The sequence below is a fragment of the Crocodylus porosus genome, unplaced genomic scaffold (assembly GCF_001723895.1).
Source record: "Crocodylus porosus isolate Cpor-Errol unplaced genomic scaffold, CroPor_comp1, whole genome shotgun sequence".
NCBI lineage: Eukaryota > Metazoa > Chordata > Crocodylia > Crocodylidae > Crocodylus > Crocodylus porosus.
In genome coordinates this window covers 33,908,904-33,925,815 of record NW_017728915.1, presented here as the reverse complement: position 1 = coordinate 33,925,815, position 16,912 = coordinate 33,908,904, and the positions used below count along the sequence as shown (strand labels likewise).

At 42.9% G+C, this 16,912-nt stretch overlaps 1 protein-coding gene across 1 annotated transcript in view; it reads right to left on the bottom strand.

Annotated features, from left to right (window-relative positions):
* PLCG2 (phospholipase C gamma 2) overlaps positions 1-16,912 on the bottom strand; it is an 83,962-nt gene that overhangs the window by 16,002 nt on the left and 51,048 nt on the right. The window contains exons 15-26 of the mRNA XM_019535936.1: positions 15,464-15,568; positions 15,156-15,245; positions 12,918-13,096; positions 11,988-12,188; positions 11,023-11,142; positions 9,279-9,459; positions 8,780-8,848; positions 7,505-7,614; positions 5,368-5,464; positions 3,789-3,855; positions 2,967-3,124; positions 266-368 (exon numbers count right to left, since the gene is read on the bottom strand). Coding sequence (XP_019391481.1) covers positions 266-368; positions 2,967-3,124; positions 3,789-3,855; positions 5,368-5,464; positions 7,505-7,614; positions 8,780-8,848; positions 9,279-9,459; positions 11,023-11,142; positions 11,988-12,188; positions 12,918-13,096; positions 15,156-15,245; positions 15,464-15,568 — 1,480 coding nt within the window. The remainder of the gene's footprint in view (positions 1-265; positions 369-2,966; positions 3,125-3,788; positions 3,856-5,367; positions 5,465-7,504; positions 7,615-8,779; positions 8,849-9,278; positions 9,460-11,022; positions 11,143-11,987; positions 12,189-12,917; positions 13,097-15,155; positions 15,246-15,463; positions 15,569-16,912) is intronic.

The window sequence follows — 16,912 nt, the reverse complement described above, 5'->3', positions numbered from 1 at the left end:
GCTTAAGCCCTGGCAGGTTGAGATATGTGCTCCAAGCAATTCTGATCAATCACTGGACTTTACCTGACATTTTATAATTGTATAGCATCAAGCACTCTGCAGTGCACAATTCCCACTTGGCACTGCACGTCCTGCATGCAAGACAGAAGTGTCCCAGTGGAGAACAGATGCAGTCGATTTTCAATTCTAAAAACTTTTAAACATACTTTTAAACAAACTTTTGAAGAGTAGCGGCAAGCTGACTAGATTATTTTTTAAAAATTACCTAAATTGTCCTTGGTTTTGCTTGTAGGCCTGCAGTAGATAACCAGATCAGAGAGTTCAATAGCAATTAATTGATTCTTTTCCCAATACTTCCTCCTATTCTCCTGTTTCAGACAAAAATAAGTTATTACATGTATGGTATAATGACTCCAAAGAAAGTACATTAAACCTTTACTTGCTCCTTGAATCCACTTGAGAAACCCACATGAATGTGACATATTTAAGTCCCAATTCAGGAAACCAGTCCTATTTAGGAAAGCAGCTTTGCATTGGTTCAGTGAATCTGAGTCATGCTTCAAAGTCTGGCAGCTGAATTATTGTCTTTATGGAGCACCACACCATTTCAGTTAAGTTCCTGGCTCCATGCAAACACACACAGAAGAATAAGCAAAGCATAATGAAGTTTCCCTCTACTTATTTATGATCTCGAGCAGGCTTCAGCCCTTGCTTCTGACTCCCAAAAGGCTGTATTCCAGCTGCTTCCAAACGCACAGAGAACTGCTTCAGCGCTTCACCAGTTGCAAAGCAACCTCCTGCCCCAGGTATAAAAAAATAACACACTGTCAAGTAGGCCTCATTACTAAGGAGACCATGACCTACTACAACACTAGATGATTTAGGTCTGGAGGTTGAATGAGGGTATATGTAACCCATGTGAACAGAAGTCAGGAAGCCCTGCTCTTCCTTTCTCTGGCAGGCAGCAGTAGCTCATGGCAAGTCAACGTGAGGCCCTGCACCAAGAGCTCAGGAGGCGTTTGTAATTACAAACAAGCTTTTCAGACACAAGAAGTCATGCCAGGATGAGAAGTATCGAGGAGGAGTCGCACGCTGGACAGTTACTGGCTTCAGTAGAAAAGGTTATGAAGCAGCAGGAAATCTCCCAAAGGAATTCTCCCAGCAGCAGCAGGAGGAGGAGGGAAAGCAGGACCCGCAGAGACATACTTTTCCAGAAGTAGTCACCAGGCCAGAAACCATATGCTGTGGTCTAAGGAAAGCAAAGAGGAATTTAGCATCATTAATGGAAATGGCCTCAGAGTAACACAGGTGTGAACTAATCATACCTCTCTGTGCCACCAGGGTACAATAAGCAGATGACCTCCAGACAGCAACGCTTTCCCTAGCAAAGGAGCATTTGCAGGTGCTATAAGCTCAGTTTTACAAGCAGTGACTTCTAGCAATGGTTAACCCAAAAGTGGATTATTTCTTGGGCATGGTAGCAGCAGACAGAGGCAACAAAGCAGATAAAGCCAAGAGTTAAATCCTCAAAGCTTTACAGTCTGCACATAGTGCACAGCGCCTAAATTCCTATTGGTAACATCTCTGACTTGCAAGATACCATTATGTTGTCCTTCCCGCACACCACCTCCCATCATCCCTCCAAGCGTAAACTGCTCATCATACTGGCAAACAACTCATTTCTTCCCAGCTGTCTATCCTATGAGCTTTCAAGTGGTAATGTAGTAAAGAGTGAGTCGCCTGATTGACAGAGTGGGTTTGAAAGGATGTTTGAACTTGCAGACTGTTTAATACTTACCTGACTGTAAAGAGGGACAAAAAGCTACCAAACCCAGGAAGAGCTGCTGATGTCTCATGAAAAGCATCCTATTTGGACACGTTCCTGATCGGTTGTGTTTTCATTCTCTCATTTTTAGTACTGAACTAAAGCCAGAGGCATGAAAACCAGATTTTTGTTTCAAAACAGGTCAACAGCTCCTGCTACTTCTTTCCTTAGCTGGATTTCCAATCCTCTATTTGTGACATCAAGTTTGTTTGATGTGAAAAGGATTCTGGTGACAGAAGGTAGAGACTTTTCTGTTCAGGTGAGGGATAAGCAGCAGGAACCAAAGAGATGCTCGGAAACAGAAATCCTTTTGTCATGCAAACAATGCAGGTAAAAACTAAAAAGCAAAGAAAATGAATGCAGGAAAGAGAATCTCTAAACAGTTTCCACAAAATCTTCTTGATGGTGTCAAAGGCTTTTCAAATACTGGAAGGGGAAGTGGGGAAGAAAAAGGAAAAAGCAAGCAGAATATCTGTAACTAGTCTCTCTCAAGTAGTGGCAAACATCTGAAACAGTGAGTTGTTGAAGATGGAGAAGTTCCTATTACATGGAAAGGGCAGGGTTCTTAAGTCACATATAACACATTTTGGTACAACTGGGATATTATTTCAGAGGTTTGCTGGACAGCAGAGGAAGGACACAAGATTATGAAGGAAAGTTTAGGCAAAGGTGTATACTACCATTCTTCCAAGCTACCTATCCCTTGAGCTTTCAAGTGGTAATGTACTGAGTGTACCCTATTTGAGGTACTTGTTTCTCTGCTGCCATGCAACAGATGTGACATCCCTTATATTCACGCAGAGGATTCTGTTGCATGTACCACTGTGATTCTTTTGGTATTCCCTTTTGTACTGGTGCACACAGCTACACAAGGAGATGGAGCACCAGACACATCAACAGGAAGGGGTACTATGCTGAAAGCTTTCAAATACTCCTACTATGTCTGAAAGTTTAGACAAGACCTGGTTTGGCAAGGTGTCTTATTCATGTAAAGAGTCTCCCTGAAGTCAACAAGCTAATAATAAGCAAGAGGGCTTGACAGACAAGAACAAGGCTTGGAGAACTGATGGATGGTTCCCCAATACACATTATTTCTTTATTTTATAGCACCATTTTTTAATTTTTTTTTTTTTTTTTTTACCTCTTCTTCTGTTTTCCACGTGATTTCCCTGATACTCTGGTACCATTCAAATAACTCTTCCACTTTATCAGTCGCAAATTCAACAGGGGGATCTTCTGGATTCTTCGGTTCCAGCACAAAGACAAAAGGCTTATCATACTTCCCGTGTAGCATTTTCACTGTTGAACAACAAAGAAACAGACACGTATACTAAAATCCATAAATATTTTAAATCTTTCTGTATGCGATGTGTGTAAGAACAGCATGAATGACAAGGGTGCTCTATGTGCACCTAATTCAAGGCACCTGAAAATGACAAACCTGTCACAGCAGTGTCCCACATATAACATAGAACAATTTTATGGCTGTTTCATAGATGTTAGGGTTGGAAGGGACCTGAGCAGATCATCAAGTCCAACCCCCTGCCATGGCAGGAAAGAGTACCGGGGATCATATGGTGCTTTAAATTCAACATGGAGCCAAGCCAACAACCTGCTGACTGGGCTTGCACCAGGGTCTGGATTGGGGCTCACACCAGGGTCTGGAACCAACCCCAGTGCAGCCCCTGCCAGACTATCAGGGCCCCAGGCCCAGACCTTTGAGCATCTGGCAAGCAGGGATTGAGGATTGGAGATAAGAGCCCATAGAACATTTAAATGAACATCTGTCAAAGGCCTCACAGTCCTATTTCTCTTTGAGGGACCAAACAATTAGCATCACCCAACACCATTATGCCAATGTGAACACAAGCACGTTTCACTAATATTTCCTGCTAAAGGGGTAACTGCTCTAATAAATATAGAAAATATAGGATGCCAGTTAAAAGTTCTAGAGTCTACATACCAACATTATATGTATTGAGGACCAGTATACCACGACACAGAGCTCCCAAAGGATTGTCCTCAATGATCTGTGAAAAACAATGGGTTTAATTTCACTCTGTCTTTTCCCTTTAAGAAAACATTCAAAGGACTCTTAATATAAAAAATAAATACAGACCGCAATTTCACTGAAAAGCTGCCAAGCAGCCCTATTTAAAAGTTTAGTTTTATTACAAGAATTTCTCGTTATGCGAGAGCGATGAAGAGTGAGGCTGGAAATAACTCAATGAGTGTTTTAGTAACTGTTGGTCTGTAGCACTGTCATTTCACCCTTTCTGAATCTGAAAAAAAACCTGGCACTTGAATCCAAAATAAACTTTAATTTTCCTTATAAAAATAATTGTTGCTTAAAACTTGGAAGCCACAAGGCCAAAGATTCTGTCCTGCTGGAACTGTTCATTTTTGTAGCCTTCCTTTGCTCTAAGTCACAATAACCATAAAGACTTAAAGCACAGAACCCAACCCCCAACCACTCATGGCAAAAATGGTTTGAGGGAAATAAAAGCAACAAGAACATTCAATATTTTATTCTTTTAAACAACCAGGAGACTTGGGAAGTTTAATAACTGGGTTTTGTTTACCTAAGTTAGATTAAACTGATCCTTGTCCAAGACTTTGAACCAGATTTTTGCATACTTTTGGCAGCCATAACTGGGCTTTTTGTGTACGAAAACTGGGTAATGAAACATGAAGATAGCTTGCTGGATGTATTTATCTAACCAGTTTTCCTATTTGCAAGTATCAATGCAGAACCTATATAAGCTAATTAGGTGCATGCTTTGGACAGGCAATTCCTAGAATACAATCAGCAGTTCTGTCCAACTTCTAAGTAGTCAGGAGCCATACACTGCCTAGGCCACACTAGTAGAGACAGCACTAGTAAGAGCCATGGGTACTCAGGCTACCACCTACCTCCCTACCACCCAGTGTACCCCCGCCGTACCTCTGCACCATGTGTGCAGCTCTTTCCCTGCTGTTGCACAGCACCTGTGTGGTACCCTCCCCCACCACACTGCATGTGTAAGCTGCCCCCACCTCAAACTCCCTCGCTGCGCTGCTCCATGGGCTTCCCCTGCAATGTGGGCTGCATTGCCCAACCCCCTGGGGTGGGAATAGGAAGCAGAAGCTAATGGAAGGAAGGGATCTTTGAGACCCTGGCTGCAGGAGCAGCTAGATCGACAGGGGAAGTGGCAGCTGGGGGCTGCACATCAACCTTTTGGGGGCCACAAGCAGCCTGTGGGCCATCAGCTGAATGGCATTATCTTAAAGCACAGATGAAAAAAAAAAAAAGAAATCAGATGACCCACAATAATCTTCTGCCTGCGTTCTTACCCACTCAATCAATACCCAATCTCCCAAATATGATAGGTCCTGCTAAACATGACTACCAACATCCAGGACAGCAAACAGTGGGTTTAGTTTCTCATTGTGCAGTACGACTGTATTATACAAAACATGCAGAGCTACAGTTCCAGAGAGACTGGTCCAGCAGGCAGCATCGTTGTGATAGAAAGCTATCAGCCAAGTCTCAAAGGCCTCACCTGGCTTTCAAGTTCTGCAGCATTAACAGATGACATGTCCTCCACATAATTGGATGGAAAATAGCGCTGGACTTTTTCTCCATAGTCTCCTTTCCACCTAAAATGAAAACAAAAAGAAAAAGGCCTTCCAACTCAGGCCATTAATTTAGCAATAATCCTCAAGAAATTGGCCATTAATACCCAAGACCAGTTTGCTAGCAGACTATCACCAAAATAAAAGTGATGAAGTAGCTAAAAGCTCTAACAAAGTGATCGTTAACTGTGGTAACAGACGATTTCAAAGGGATTACAGCTACTGTAAACTGCAATTAATGACTGAAGAGGCTTTTTCCCCTCCGGTACTAAAAATACTCTTGCGTGGTTGATTGCCTTATGGAAACTACTGGGAAACATTAGATCCCTAAGCTTTTCCATCAATTTATAAAACAGGAAAGAAAATACTTATGAAGACTTGTGGGGTGGGAATATTTCGTGTCTCTGGTTCTGGAGGCATCCTACTCAAAGTTGGGAGGGGGGCAGTGGCAAACTGGTGAGATGGGGTTAGCTGACCATTGTGCCTCCTGAAAGAAGAGACTTTCAGAATAGAAAGTCAAGAGGGCGGATGTCTGACACACTGTGATATGGTGCTGCATCAGGCCTCACTTGCTGGCATGGGAAAAGGCACAAGCATAACAGAATGGTAAAGAACTGAAAGAGAAACTGAGGCTGGAACAAAGGGCACTTGTACATGTGACAAATACTGCCCATTTTGAGGTTTAATTGCATCATGCTGTACATGTGCAAGCGTATTTTTTACAATTTAAATGAGTTTGTTACACTGCAAACTAAACCACCAAAAAACAATCAGGCTCCTCGCCATAACAGTAATGGAAGCCCCTAAATTCAAACAGTGGGTTTTTAACCATCGCAATTAAAAACCCACTGTTTCAACTTAGGGGACTAAACCCCCATCACATGTACAAGCGCCCTTTTAAAAAGGGCAGAGAGCCCAACCAGCAAGGGACCAGGCCTAGCAATCAAATGCTGCAAGCCCAGGGTCACTCCGCTCAGAAGCTTTCAGGGTTCCCATAACACATCAAAAACTCAGACACAAGCCAAGTGAGTGTCAAAAGAGGAAGCTGAGGAAAGTAAAAGGGGATTTTCATTATTTAATGGATCTATAAGGGTGGGCCTAAGAAACAGAAGCACAGCAACAGAATCCATCAGATTGGAAGGGACTTCAGCGGTCACTTAATCCAATCCTTTGCACAGATCCAGGATGTGCTATTTCCAAACCATCCTAGAGAGAGACCTATCCAGTCTCTCTTTGGAAAAGGGGAATTCTACAACTTCCCTCAGCAGTTTGATACAGTTTGATACAGTTTGGAAGCCCTTCCTGAGTTTTAGTTTAAATCTACTAAAAGGCAGTTTAAACCCACTTTCTGTTGTTCATCCTCTTCTCTACGGCAGCCTTTCCAATATTTAAGAACTGCTATCATGGCCTCCCTTATTCTCCTTTTCTCCAAACTAAACAAACGTCTCTCACATGGCTCGCTCTCCAAGTCCTTTATTGCACTTGTTGCCTAAATCCAGATCATCTCTAAACTTGCAACTTCTTTCTTACAATGTGCCGCTCACAACTAGACACAATACTCCAGGTGTGGCCTAACCAGCACTGACTACAGCTGCGTCTCTCAACCCGTGAGTCACAAGAATATATGAAAGGGTCGCGAACAAATTTTAAAAATGGATCAACTAACCTTAAAAATGGATTCTCCTTTAAAAAAGACTAATTTGGGAAATGGTGGGTTTTCCTTTGCAGGCTGGTAGAGTTCTAGGCTGCAAGGGGCTATCTGGGGACCCTCCTGCCCCACACACCCACCCGCTCCCCATACACTTCAGGGATGGGGGGCAGCAGGTCAGGAGTGAGGGGCACTGGGTCAGGACTGGCCATCTATGTTTACAAATGGGTCCCGGTACAAAAAAGGTTTGAGGGGCACTATTGCCTCCTATGTCTTCCACACAACACCTCGGTCAATGCAACCTAGAACTGCACAGTAAATGAGAAAAGTTTTAAGAACCATTGCCCAAAGCTGAACCAACTTTCCTGTCAGGTTAACTCTACGTAAGCTCTCTCTTAAGGATTCCCTGTCCTTACCATCCTCCTGTTTCCTTCGTGACGTTATGAATTAGAGCCCCTTGGCAGAAAGTCAGCTCATCACTTCTTTTGGCTCTGTAGTCATATAAGGCTCTCACTGTTCTCTGAGGCTTCAAGAAAAACAAAGGGAAAGGGGTCAAAGAGAGGAACAGGTCAGCAATACGATCAATAAATCCATCTTAAAGAGAAAAGAGAAGAAAAGAAATTGGATTTCTTTTTTTTTTTCCTTAAATTCCAAGAGCTTTGTACCAAAGTTCCTGAGCGACATCTACTGGCAGAAACCATCTACTGCTCAGCCAGCCCTCGCAACAAAGGATTTCTCTTCTCCGTGTGGTGACATGGTCAAACAATAGAGAGAACATTGAACTGTCACCTTTGCATCCTCTTTACATGCCTGCAGATAGGATCAGGGTCTCAAGACTTGGACGCAGTCCAACAGTTGTATCCTCCGCAAAACCTCATCAGCAATACTACAGATCAAATTTCCTCTAGGAAACCCTAGTTCCTAGCACTACAAGCAATTTCCTTACCATGAATTCACTCCCACCTGCATTCTTTCATCGTGAAGCAAAGCCATCAGTCACAGAGACAAAGAATTACAGCTAAACATGCATTTAGAGCTGAGTATGCTTTTATGAAAGTTAGAGATAAATGTGTTTACCATCCCACTTGCTTTTATATGTTAAATGTTATGCATCTTCAAAAAAGGTGTAATAAAATCTAATTTAAATAGTTAAATGTTCAATAAAAAGCTCACTTTTACATAGGAAAAACGTATGCATGACTATGCACCTACTTTTGCCAGTAACCACATTTGTGAATTTACTTCACAACCGCATACTTGTAACCGCATACACGAATATACCAGTTCAAATGTATGCATTATTGGGACTTTGTAGGCTAGACTTTACTGACGTGCAGATTTGACCCTCTCAGGTTGAACTTTCAACTGGGGCCTTCCTTTTGCAGTTACATCCACAGAAGCAGGCATGCCAAGCCAAACTCAATACCCAGGTGCCCCATGTTCCAGTCTGCATAAATCAATACAGCGTTTGTAGGTGCAAGCGGAGAGGGAAGACTTACATACAAAAAAAAAAAAAAAAAAAAAAAAATCACACCCTCTACAGTTTTACTTTCCTCCACACGCCAGTTCTGCCAAGACATTCAACCACACTTTGCAATGTTTCTAACAGGAAATTAACACACATAATCATGAGCTTTTTCAAGTATCTAAAAGGTGGTTTTGTACACAAACTACCTGGAGCCCATACATACCACTGCAGGGGTTATTTCATTGGGGTCCACGTACATCTTGACATCATACAGCGAGTTAATATCTTTTTCCTAAAGGTAGAGTGGGGGAAAAAAGGGGAGGTTATGGAAATATATTTAAATCTCAGAAATTGCTGTTGGCAGAATGAGGGCACCTCCCTGGGTTACATGTGGGTTAACCCAAGCTGTGTTATATGCCCGTTTGTAGACCCCTGCACATCTTTAGGAATAGTCATTCAGGCTGATTCAACAGTGAAATGAGTGGGTTCACAAGGAAGTTGTCGCTTCCTCACTGAACCACTTCACTAGCTCTTACAGGACCCTTTTCATCCTTAGGTGTTAAAGTACCCATTTTAGAGATGGAGAAACTGAGGCACAGAGAGACATGCTTTGTCCAATGTTACCAAGCAGGCTAGAGGCAGCACTGGGAACAGAGCAGGGTCCTGGCTCAATGTCCTACCCCCTAGCCCACATGGCCTCCATTACAAAGATAATCACTTGCCGTGCTGTAGCGATTCAACAGTTCCTCAGTCACAGGGTAACGCAATTTCATTTTCTTGTACAGCGGATGCTTTTCATAGTAGGTCACCAGCTCGATTAAGCTTTCAAAATAGGCAGAGGATCCAAGCAAAAAGTGGTGGCCTTCTTGTTTAATGCGTAAGTGCTTCACTTTCCCCTCAGCTCTGTGGAATAAACATGGGTGCTGTGACACTTTAAAAGACACGGGCACATGGCAGAACAAAACCCCATTTACGATACGGATCGCAATCCCTGAATACATGCTCAGTTTGTAAAAGAGCTCCCCGCTTTTCCAGAGGTCCATGTTATTTTCAGCCATCCCATGGCTGACTCCACAAAAAGGAACCTGTTCAGGAATTTTCTCACTCTTTTGCCATTAATGGAGCTAGGGACCTCCCTGGTTTTTTTATCTACTTGGACTTTTCTATTTTCTCTCCAATGTGCAAGCTATTCTAAGCTTCACAATCACCAGCCCACAGCCTTTTTAGACATAAAAGACACCTTATCGACACTTCAAACCTGCAATGACTTTGAAATATCTACTGTTTTTTTCTGACTTTGAAATCTTTTCATAAGGATTCAACTGCATAATAGGCTTCAAATACCTATCTCATCAATAAAAGAAAGGAGAGACCAGGGTAGAATAGACTTGAGACTTCTGAACAACTTCAGTACAAAGTGAGGTATGTAAATAAAAGCCAGCATGTACCCAAGGCAATTTTGCATATTGTAGTGTGATATAGTCCTAAAGAAGAATTCAAAAGGAATGACTGAGTACATTACAGTTCCTATAAACATGCATAGTTTTATAAGTGAAATTGAAGTTATAAAGCAGTTTCCAGTGGTAAGAAATACTGAAAAGCAAAAAGAAGCTTCATTTTTTTTAAGTGTGCAATATAACAGATTTTGAATGAACCTCTGACTATTATGCAGTCCAGCTAGGTGGTCCACGGGCCATCAGACCTGGGATGTGTGGTACTGATCCTACCCAGAGGACCACATGACAGGATCACTACACCAGGGCAAAGATCATGGAAGTCAAAAGGAGTCCACACACATTTCTCCTGACAGGAGTGCCCAGGCATCATTTAATCAAATATAAGGACAAATTTTTACCTGCCTTCAAACTAGGTGGGTGCATCTACACATGTGATTTACTGTGGAGTTGACTATTAGCTTTGTAGTAAATCAATCACCATCTACATGTGCACCGGTATTAGGGCACAGTAAATTAATTAACTTCACCGCAGGATAGTACTGCTGGGGACATTACTATCCAATGGTGGAGTAATAATGTATGCCAGAATCTACATATAGAGGGTGACGGGATGCCTGGGGCACAAAGGTGCTACAGTGTGGGAACTACCTGCTGCCTAGCCCTGCACTTCAGCGCTGTCGTACCCCAGCCAGCCCCTCTGCCACCCACCAACACCACCCGGAGCCTGGGGCTGATCCCACGAGACTGCCGCCAGCCCAGGGTGGCTCTGCCCCAGCTCATACTGCTGTGGTCCTGGGTGCACATGCAGACACTGTGCCCAGGAGCATCTGACTCCAGCGCACTGCAACGCACATCTTCATGTATTTGTACACACATTCAAGATGGTGTGAGCAATTACCCAAATTGCAAGGGTTTGTGAAAGCAAAGCAGTACAGCAGGAACTTTCTGGAGAATAAAACAGAGCACAAATGGCCCTGTACGTTAAGCAATCAAGCTCGCCTTTTCTTACCTGAAAGTCATAGCAAACGAATCAGGTTCATCTCTCTTTCTAATCAAAAATGCTCCATCTCGAGGAATTCGCATCAACATGTCTTCTGCTTCTCCTCGGCTCAGGTTACTGTAGTACCAGCTACAAGAGATGGGGGGGGGAATGGAAAAGCCATTACAAAGCTTGTCAAAGTGCCATTCACTGAAAGTAACTGGAGATGTTACTAACATGTTACAAGATAAATTATTCATTAGATTTTTCCCATCTTGCCACATATGACAGCAGCTTATTGCAAAATTCTGTAACACATCAGCTTATTTGGGGTAAAGCCATCAGCAAAACATCAGAACACCTTGTCTGCTCAAAGTAATAGAACATAAATCAGCTTGTCTCCCTGGAACAATTGCACAGAAAGCTGCCTTAACTACAGAAAATCAAATGACAGACTGGAGTAGTCATTTTGGCATGGCAGATTTGGAGGAAAAGCCCAAACACTGGTGGAGGGAATATACTTATTTAGAACCAGATTCTGTCTCTTGCAGAAAAACTGTTCCACACAAGCAATGATGGCAAAGTCTCATCTTAAATGACCATCATCTCATTCAAGTGGAGCTAGGACAATTCTCCACCTGCTACCATAAAAAGAAGAATATGTCTACACAGCATAAGACAGTAGTGAGCAGAGAAGGGAGGCAGGAAGAGGGAGGTGGTGATCTGTAGCTCACCCTGCTCTCTGGATTTCCCTACAATTGTAAAGAAGTTCCCCTTTTATCATTAACCTCTTTGGGGACCAGGGTCTTGCTCTGCAAGTCTCAAGATCCTTAACCATCAGTTAAGTTTGTTTCTATAACACCCACAACCAAGTGCAGCACGATATATCCCATTTTAATTTTTCCATAGGAAATCCATTTTCTTCCGAGACGACAATCAAAAAACAAAAAAAGTCCAAAACAACCACCTTCCCACTTCCCTTCAGCTCTACATACTCTTTAGTTTCATGGGGGCTGGGATTGGGCACAGCATCGGTCAGACGCAACTCAAACTCTGCACATCGCAGGTTGGCTTCCTTGTAGTGTTGAATAAGATCGTAGATACTATCAAAGATGAGGTTGTCGGTCAGGTAATATTTCATGACTCCCCCTTCTGAAGAAGAGCGGATGCGGCAATGCTGGACACGACCTGACCTCCTTAAGGAAAAAGGGATTGAAAAAAAAGCAGTTAGTAAGGTTAAGGCTGTTTCCACACCTATTCTGGGCTAACTTATTTTTGAAAATTTGTAAAAGTGGTGGCTAATTTGCTGCTTCCTTAAAGAGGCAAAACCCAAAAGTAGCAACTCATACCACTACAGAATTCGCTCTGAAGGCCCCCTTACTGCTTGATCCATTGGATGTACTGTTACTCATAACGCCCAATTTGAAGAAAGCATGCAAAAATCTTTTACTTCTTCCCCAACAGGGGCATTCTCTATTATCAAAATGGTCATTTTTACTAGCAGCGATCAAACTCAAAAGACTACCTGCTCAAGCTGATGATTACACCCCAGCGTATGCGGGGTCAGATTTGGACCCTCAGACCGCACGTTGCAACAAAACCCATAGGCTCCCACTGCTTTGGAGAACTGAAAAGTAAGACCCATCAGCCCATGACAGGCTACTGATCAACAGGCTAACCTCACACAAAGCCTAAATCAGGTCTCGCAATGTGAGACTGAAATACTGCGGAATTAATCAAAAGTACAATCTTTCCTCACCTGTACCAATAACGCTTCACAAAGGCATTTCCCAGTCTCTACTGCTCATCTCAGCTGTCATAACACACGCTTAAAGAGCTCTTCTTCAGCAATAAGACAGAACAAGCAATACCCCCTGCACGATCAAAGAGCCCGCACCACCACCCGGGATCAGCAGCCAATGTACCAGAATGAGAGAGTGCAGTCATCGGGGAAAGCTTCACTCTCTCGAACAAGGAAAGTGCCATCCTTGCCCCCCATCTCTGCACAATATTCCTGAAGCAACCTCTCGGCAGTGGTTCTCCCCTCTTTCATTTTCCCGTGGAACCATTTCTCACGTAAGTGCAGCTCAGTATGTTTCACCTCCTAGATGGGAAAAAGAAAAATGTTCACTATCAACGCACACCAATTTTCTAGCCTCTTTGAACTTTTGTGACCCTCTAGAAGGAAACATGCATCACAAAGATCAGACATATGATGTGCTGTCCTGGACATGTTGTAGGGGGGTAGGGCAGGGCTGTGACTAGGAAGAGTCCTCCAAAAAAAAAAAAAAAAAAAAAAAAACTCTTCTGAGATATTCTTGTCCTTTTCCCCAGATTTTCACAGAATGCATAAAGGCAAATCAGATCTTTTCAGGTTACTTTTGGGCAAAATGTCTTCCACCTCCTCAGATTTACCCAAGGACTTATGGTCTACAGGCAGAAATGTAAAGAAAAATACATGTGGAAACAGGAGTTTCTTGTTACTACACGTTGCCCAGAACTTTTTTTTTTAAAACTACATAGCATAATAACCAAATAACTTACAAAGATAATGCATATCACCAATAAAACCACCTTCTATTTTAGCCATAAGGGCTTTACGCCATCACACCCCTGCATTATATAATGAGGTCCTTCTTCAAATAGCACCGACACTAAATCTCTGGAGTCTCTCTGTTTCCCCCCCAGACAAAGCCCCCGCCTTTTCTTTTCTTTTTTTACTCAAAAAGGTCATAGCTATAATATCCAAGAAAGCAGAACCTTCAAGTCTTTATGCTCTGGTTCAAAGATAAAGTGTTCTTCTGCTAAGATACAGGATTAGGAGTCAGGACTCAGTGTGTGTGCATCCCATAGTACTATGTCTATACATGTCTATATATCAGCAGGTATTTCTGAAATGGCAGAGCAACTTTCTAGTTACTTTTCAGACTCTCTAAAAAAAAGCATCCATCTAAAATCAGCTTTGAAACACAGAACTCACAGCTGAGTTGGACTACACTTCAACGCATCTGTTATATAGCACTTTACTATCAAAAAAGGCTATTTTATTGTCCTGCATAAATAGGGTGCCTGTACATCCCAGTTTGGCTGGGACAGTCCCAGATTTTGCAGGCCAGTCCAGGCTGACTGGTGAAAATTAAAATGAACATCCCAGCTAGTGGGCACAGGATTGGGAGCCAGAACTGCACCAGCTGTGAAATAGGAAACTGCCCAAAAATAGGTTAGTCTGATTACTGGAATAAGTGTTAAAAAGTGGAGATGATCGTTAACACCTGTAAGGTAAAAAACAATGGGTCACTGACTCCTTTAGCTGCCTGAATAGTATAATACCAGAGCTGCACCACGCTGCCGGACCCCTGCCTACAGCGTCCAGAATTTCACATTGCCCCATATGGTCACCCTATGTATACACTTCTTTAGCTCTAAATTAGCATACACTACACATATTTTATTCCGCTTTCAAAAAATGGCTGTCAAAGTGGTTAAGAGATGCCCAAATTTTCATCAGGTGACATCTGCACCTGCACCCAGTTATCAGACAGATTCTCTACAGATGCATGTGCAGCAGAGCAATCGAGTGTGCAAACGACTAGGGAGTGTAAACACACCCATCTGCAAACACTGTAGAGGCAGTCTGAGAGGAAGATTTTGACTTTCAACTTGAAAAAGCTTCAGGTAAAATTCATCCCCTTAGTTTAAAATTAAAGAGAGAGAAGAATCATTTATTATTCTCTTGATGTGAGCATGGTATTCCCATAGGCACCAGACATCAAGCAGCCGACGAGGAAGAGTGACACTCCTTTAGATCATGTGTAACACAGAATTCAAATCAGACAGGGTATGTAATTAATACAAAGCACTGGACTATGACATGCATATATCATGTCTGTATTGATGCTCTCTTCAAACTTATTCCATGAAAACCGAAAGAAAACCTCAGTGCCCTCCTTCCTCTGTTCAAAAACCCTCTGCGTAAAAGCCTGTGTGTGACTTACAGCCAGAGTGAAGATGATTAAAATGCCTGGGTTTCTGGAGGTCTGGAGTAACAAGCAGGATGAATTTTAGTTTCTCCTGTCTAGTAACAACATGAAAAAACCCCATTTAGAGTTTTCACCCAGGGGGAGTGAACTTGAAAAATGAACACCACAAAGACTAGCCGTTACCTTTTGTGGATCTTCATCGGGGTTCTGTTCTATATCATCGCCAAATGAAAGCTTTTCATCAGCAACAGCGCAGTAGTGTCGAGTCCATTTCTGGGAAGTAAGACAGATGTTAGAACTGTTAACAGGATGATGAGACAAAACTGCTAAACCCAAGCGCAGAGCACCTCTCTTCTACACATGCACACACACATCAAAACAGCAACGACCAAACATTACTACCTCTGCCTACTAAGAATGCCCCTTTAATATTTAAATCTCTGTGGCATCTAAGATTTAACAAGCTGCAGCAGGCATCAAAGAAATTATACCTGTTCAATAGTATCCCACATGTAAAGTTCTCCTTGTTGCTTTTTCTCCTCCTTTTTGTCTTCCGGGTTCACATCTACGTCTCCCTTCGGTCCCAGCTTTTTGTGCTAAAAAAAGGTTTAAATAAAAATGATAGATTCTAGTCCTATTTCCTGAGCATATACCAACAATACCATAAGAGTCAAATCTCCACTTGACTTCTGTTTGGTATCTTGTATGCAGAGGTTATATGTGGATTTAAGCAGGAGGTGCAGCTTTCTATTCTGAATGCCAATCTCATCTGAGTGTTCCTCTAATTACCTGGCAGCAGGCACTAATCAAGGAGAAAGAGAAACAACTCGGAGGATGAGAGCCTACCATTCATTAGAGGACACATATTATTAAATTACCTTTGTGTGAGAAGAAAGGAAGGAGAATAAAGGGGGAAGAGGTTGTCAGACCTCTGGCTGAAGAGAAAAAAGAACACAACTAAAAGGAAACTAATTAAGAGGAGTGGAAATCTCTTATCCCAAGAAAAGGACCACAAGAAAGAAACAGAGGTGATTATTTCGCATCAAATGGACCCAAATTCCACTTTCTCCTCCCACAAATGTATAACTCTTCCCTGGGATAGAAGCACTCAAGTTCTATTGTGCAAAGAGCAAGAGAGGCAGGACCCAGGGAAGTCCATTGAAATGCAAATCTCCAGGAGATCATGGCAAGGACACTGCAATTGCACAATGACTGGGTCGAAAGGTATCACATAGTGGGAGTACAAGGGCAATGCTGGTGCTTGTAGCCAGGAGAAAATGATTCTTAAATTACTGATACACATGCCAAGACTTTCAGTTTGTACAGGGTGCCATGCTGCTAAGTGAAAAGTACACGTCAACACCCTTGAGAAGGGTAATTCCAATGATTATCTACAGAATAAAGTCTTCCCTTCTAATGAAAAAGGTGTAGAGATTTAGACCATCCCAGAGCAGCACAGAGACATTGACGACTGGACAGAACAAAGAGAAAGCCAAGTGAAGAATAAGTCACTATGACCAGTGCCACAGGGTAGGTTAATACAGGTGAAATGGCAGCAGCCCAGATATTTTATGAGGGGCAGTATAGGAAAGAAGAATTAGCTCAGGGGTTGGCACCCCCAGCACACGTGCCAGACCACTGTCCTCACATGCACACTGCTCTCACGTGCCATGGGCACATTGTTTTCACGTGCTTTGGGCACACCTCAGCAGGCCCAGGCTCTGGGCACTTGCCACCACCACTCATGGAGCCTGGGAGCAGTACAGAAGCTGCAAACCCTGCTGCAAGCAGCCTGGGCAGGCAGCAGCTACCCAGGGCCCAGGCCAGATGTGGCAGGCAGTCAGGAGGCTGCAACCTCCAGCAAGGTCCAGATCTCTGGCATGGTGGTGGCTGCAGCTACTCTCTCTCTCTCTGTCTCTCTCTCTCTGTCTCTCTCTCCC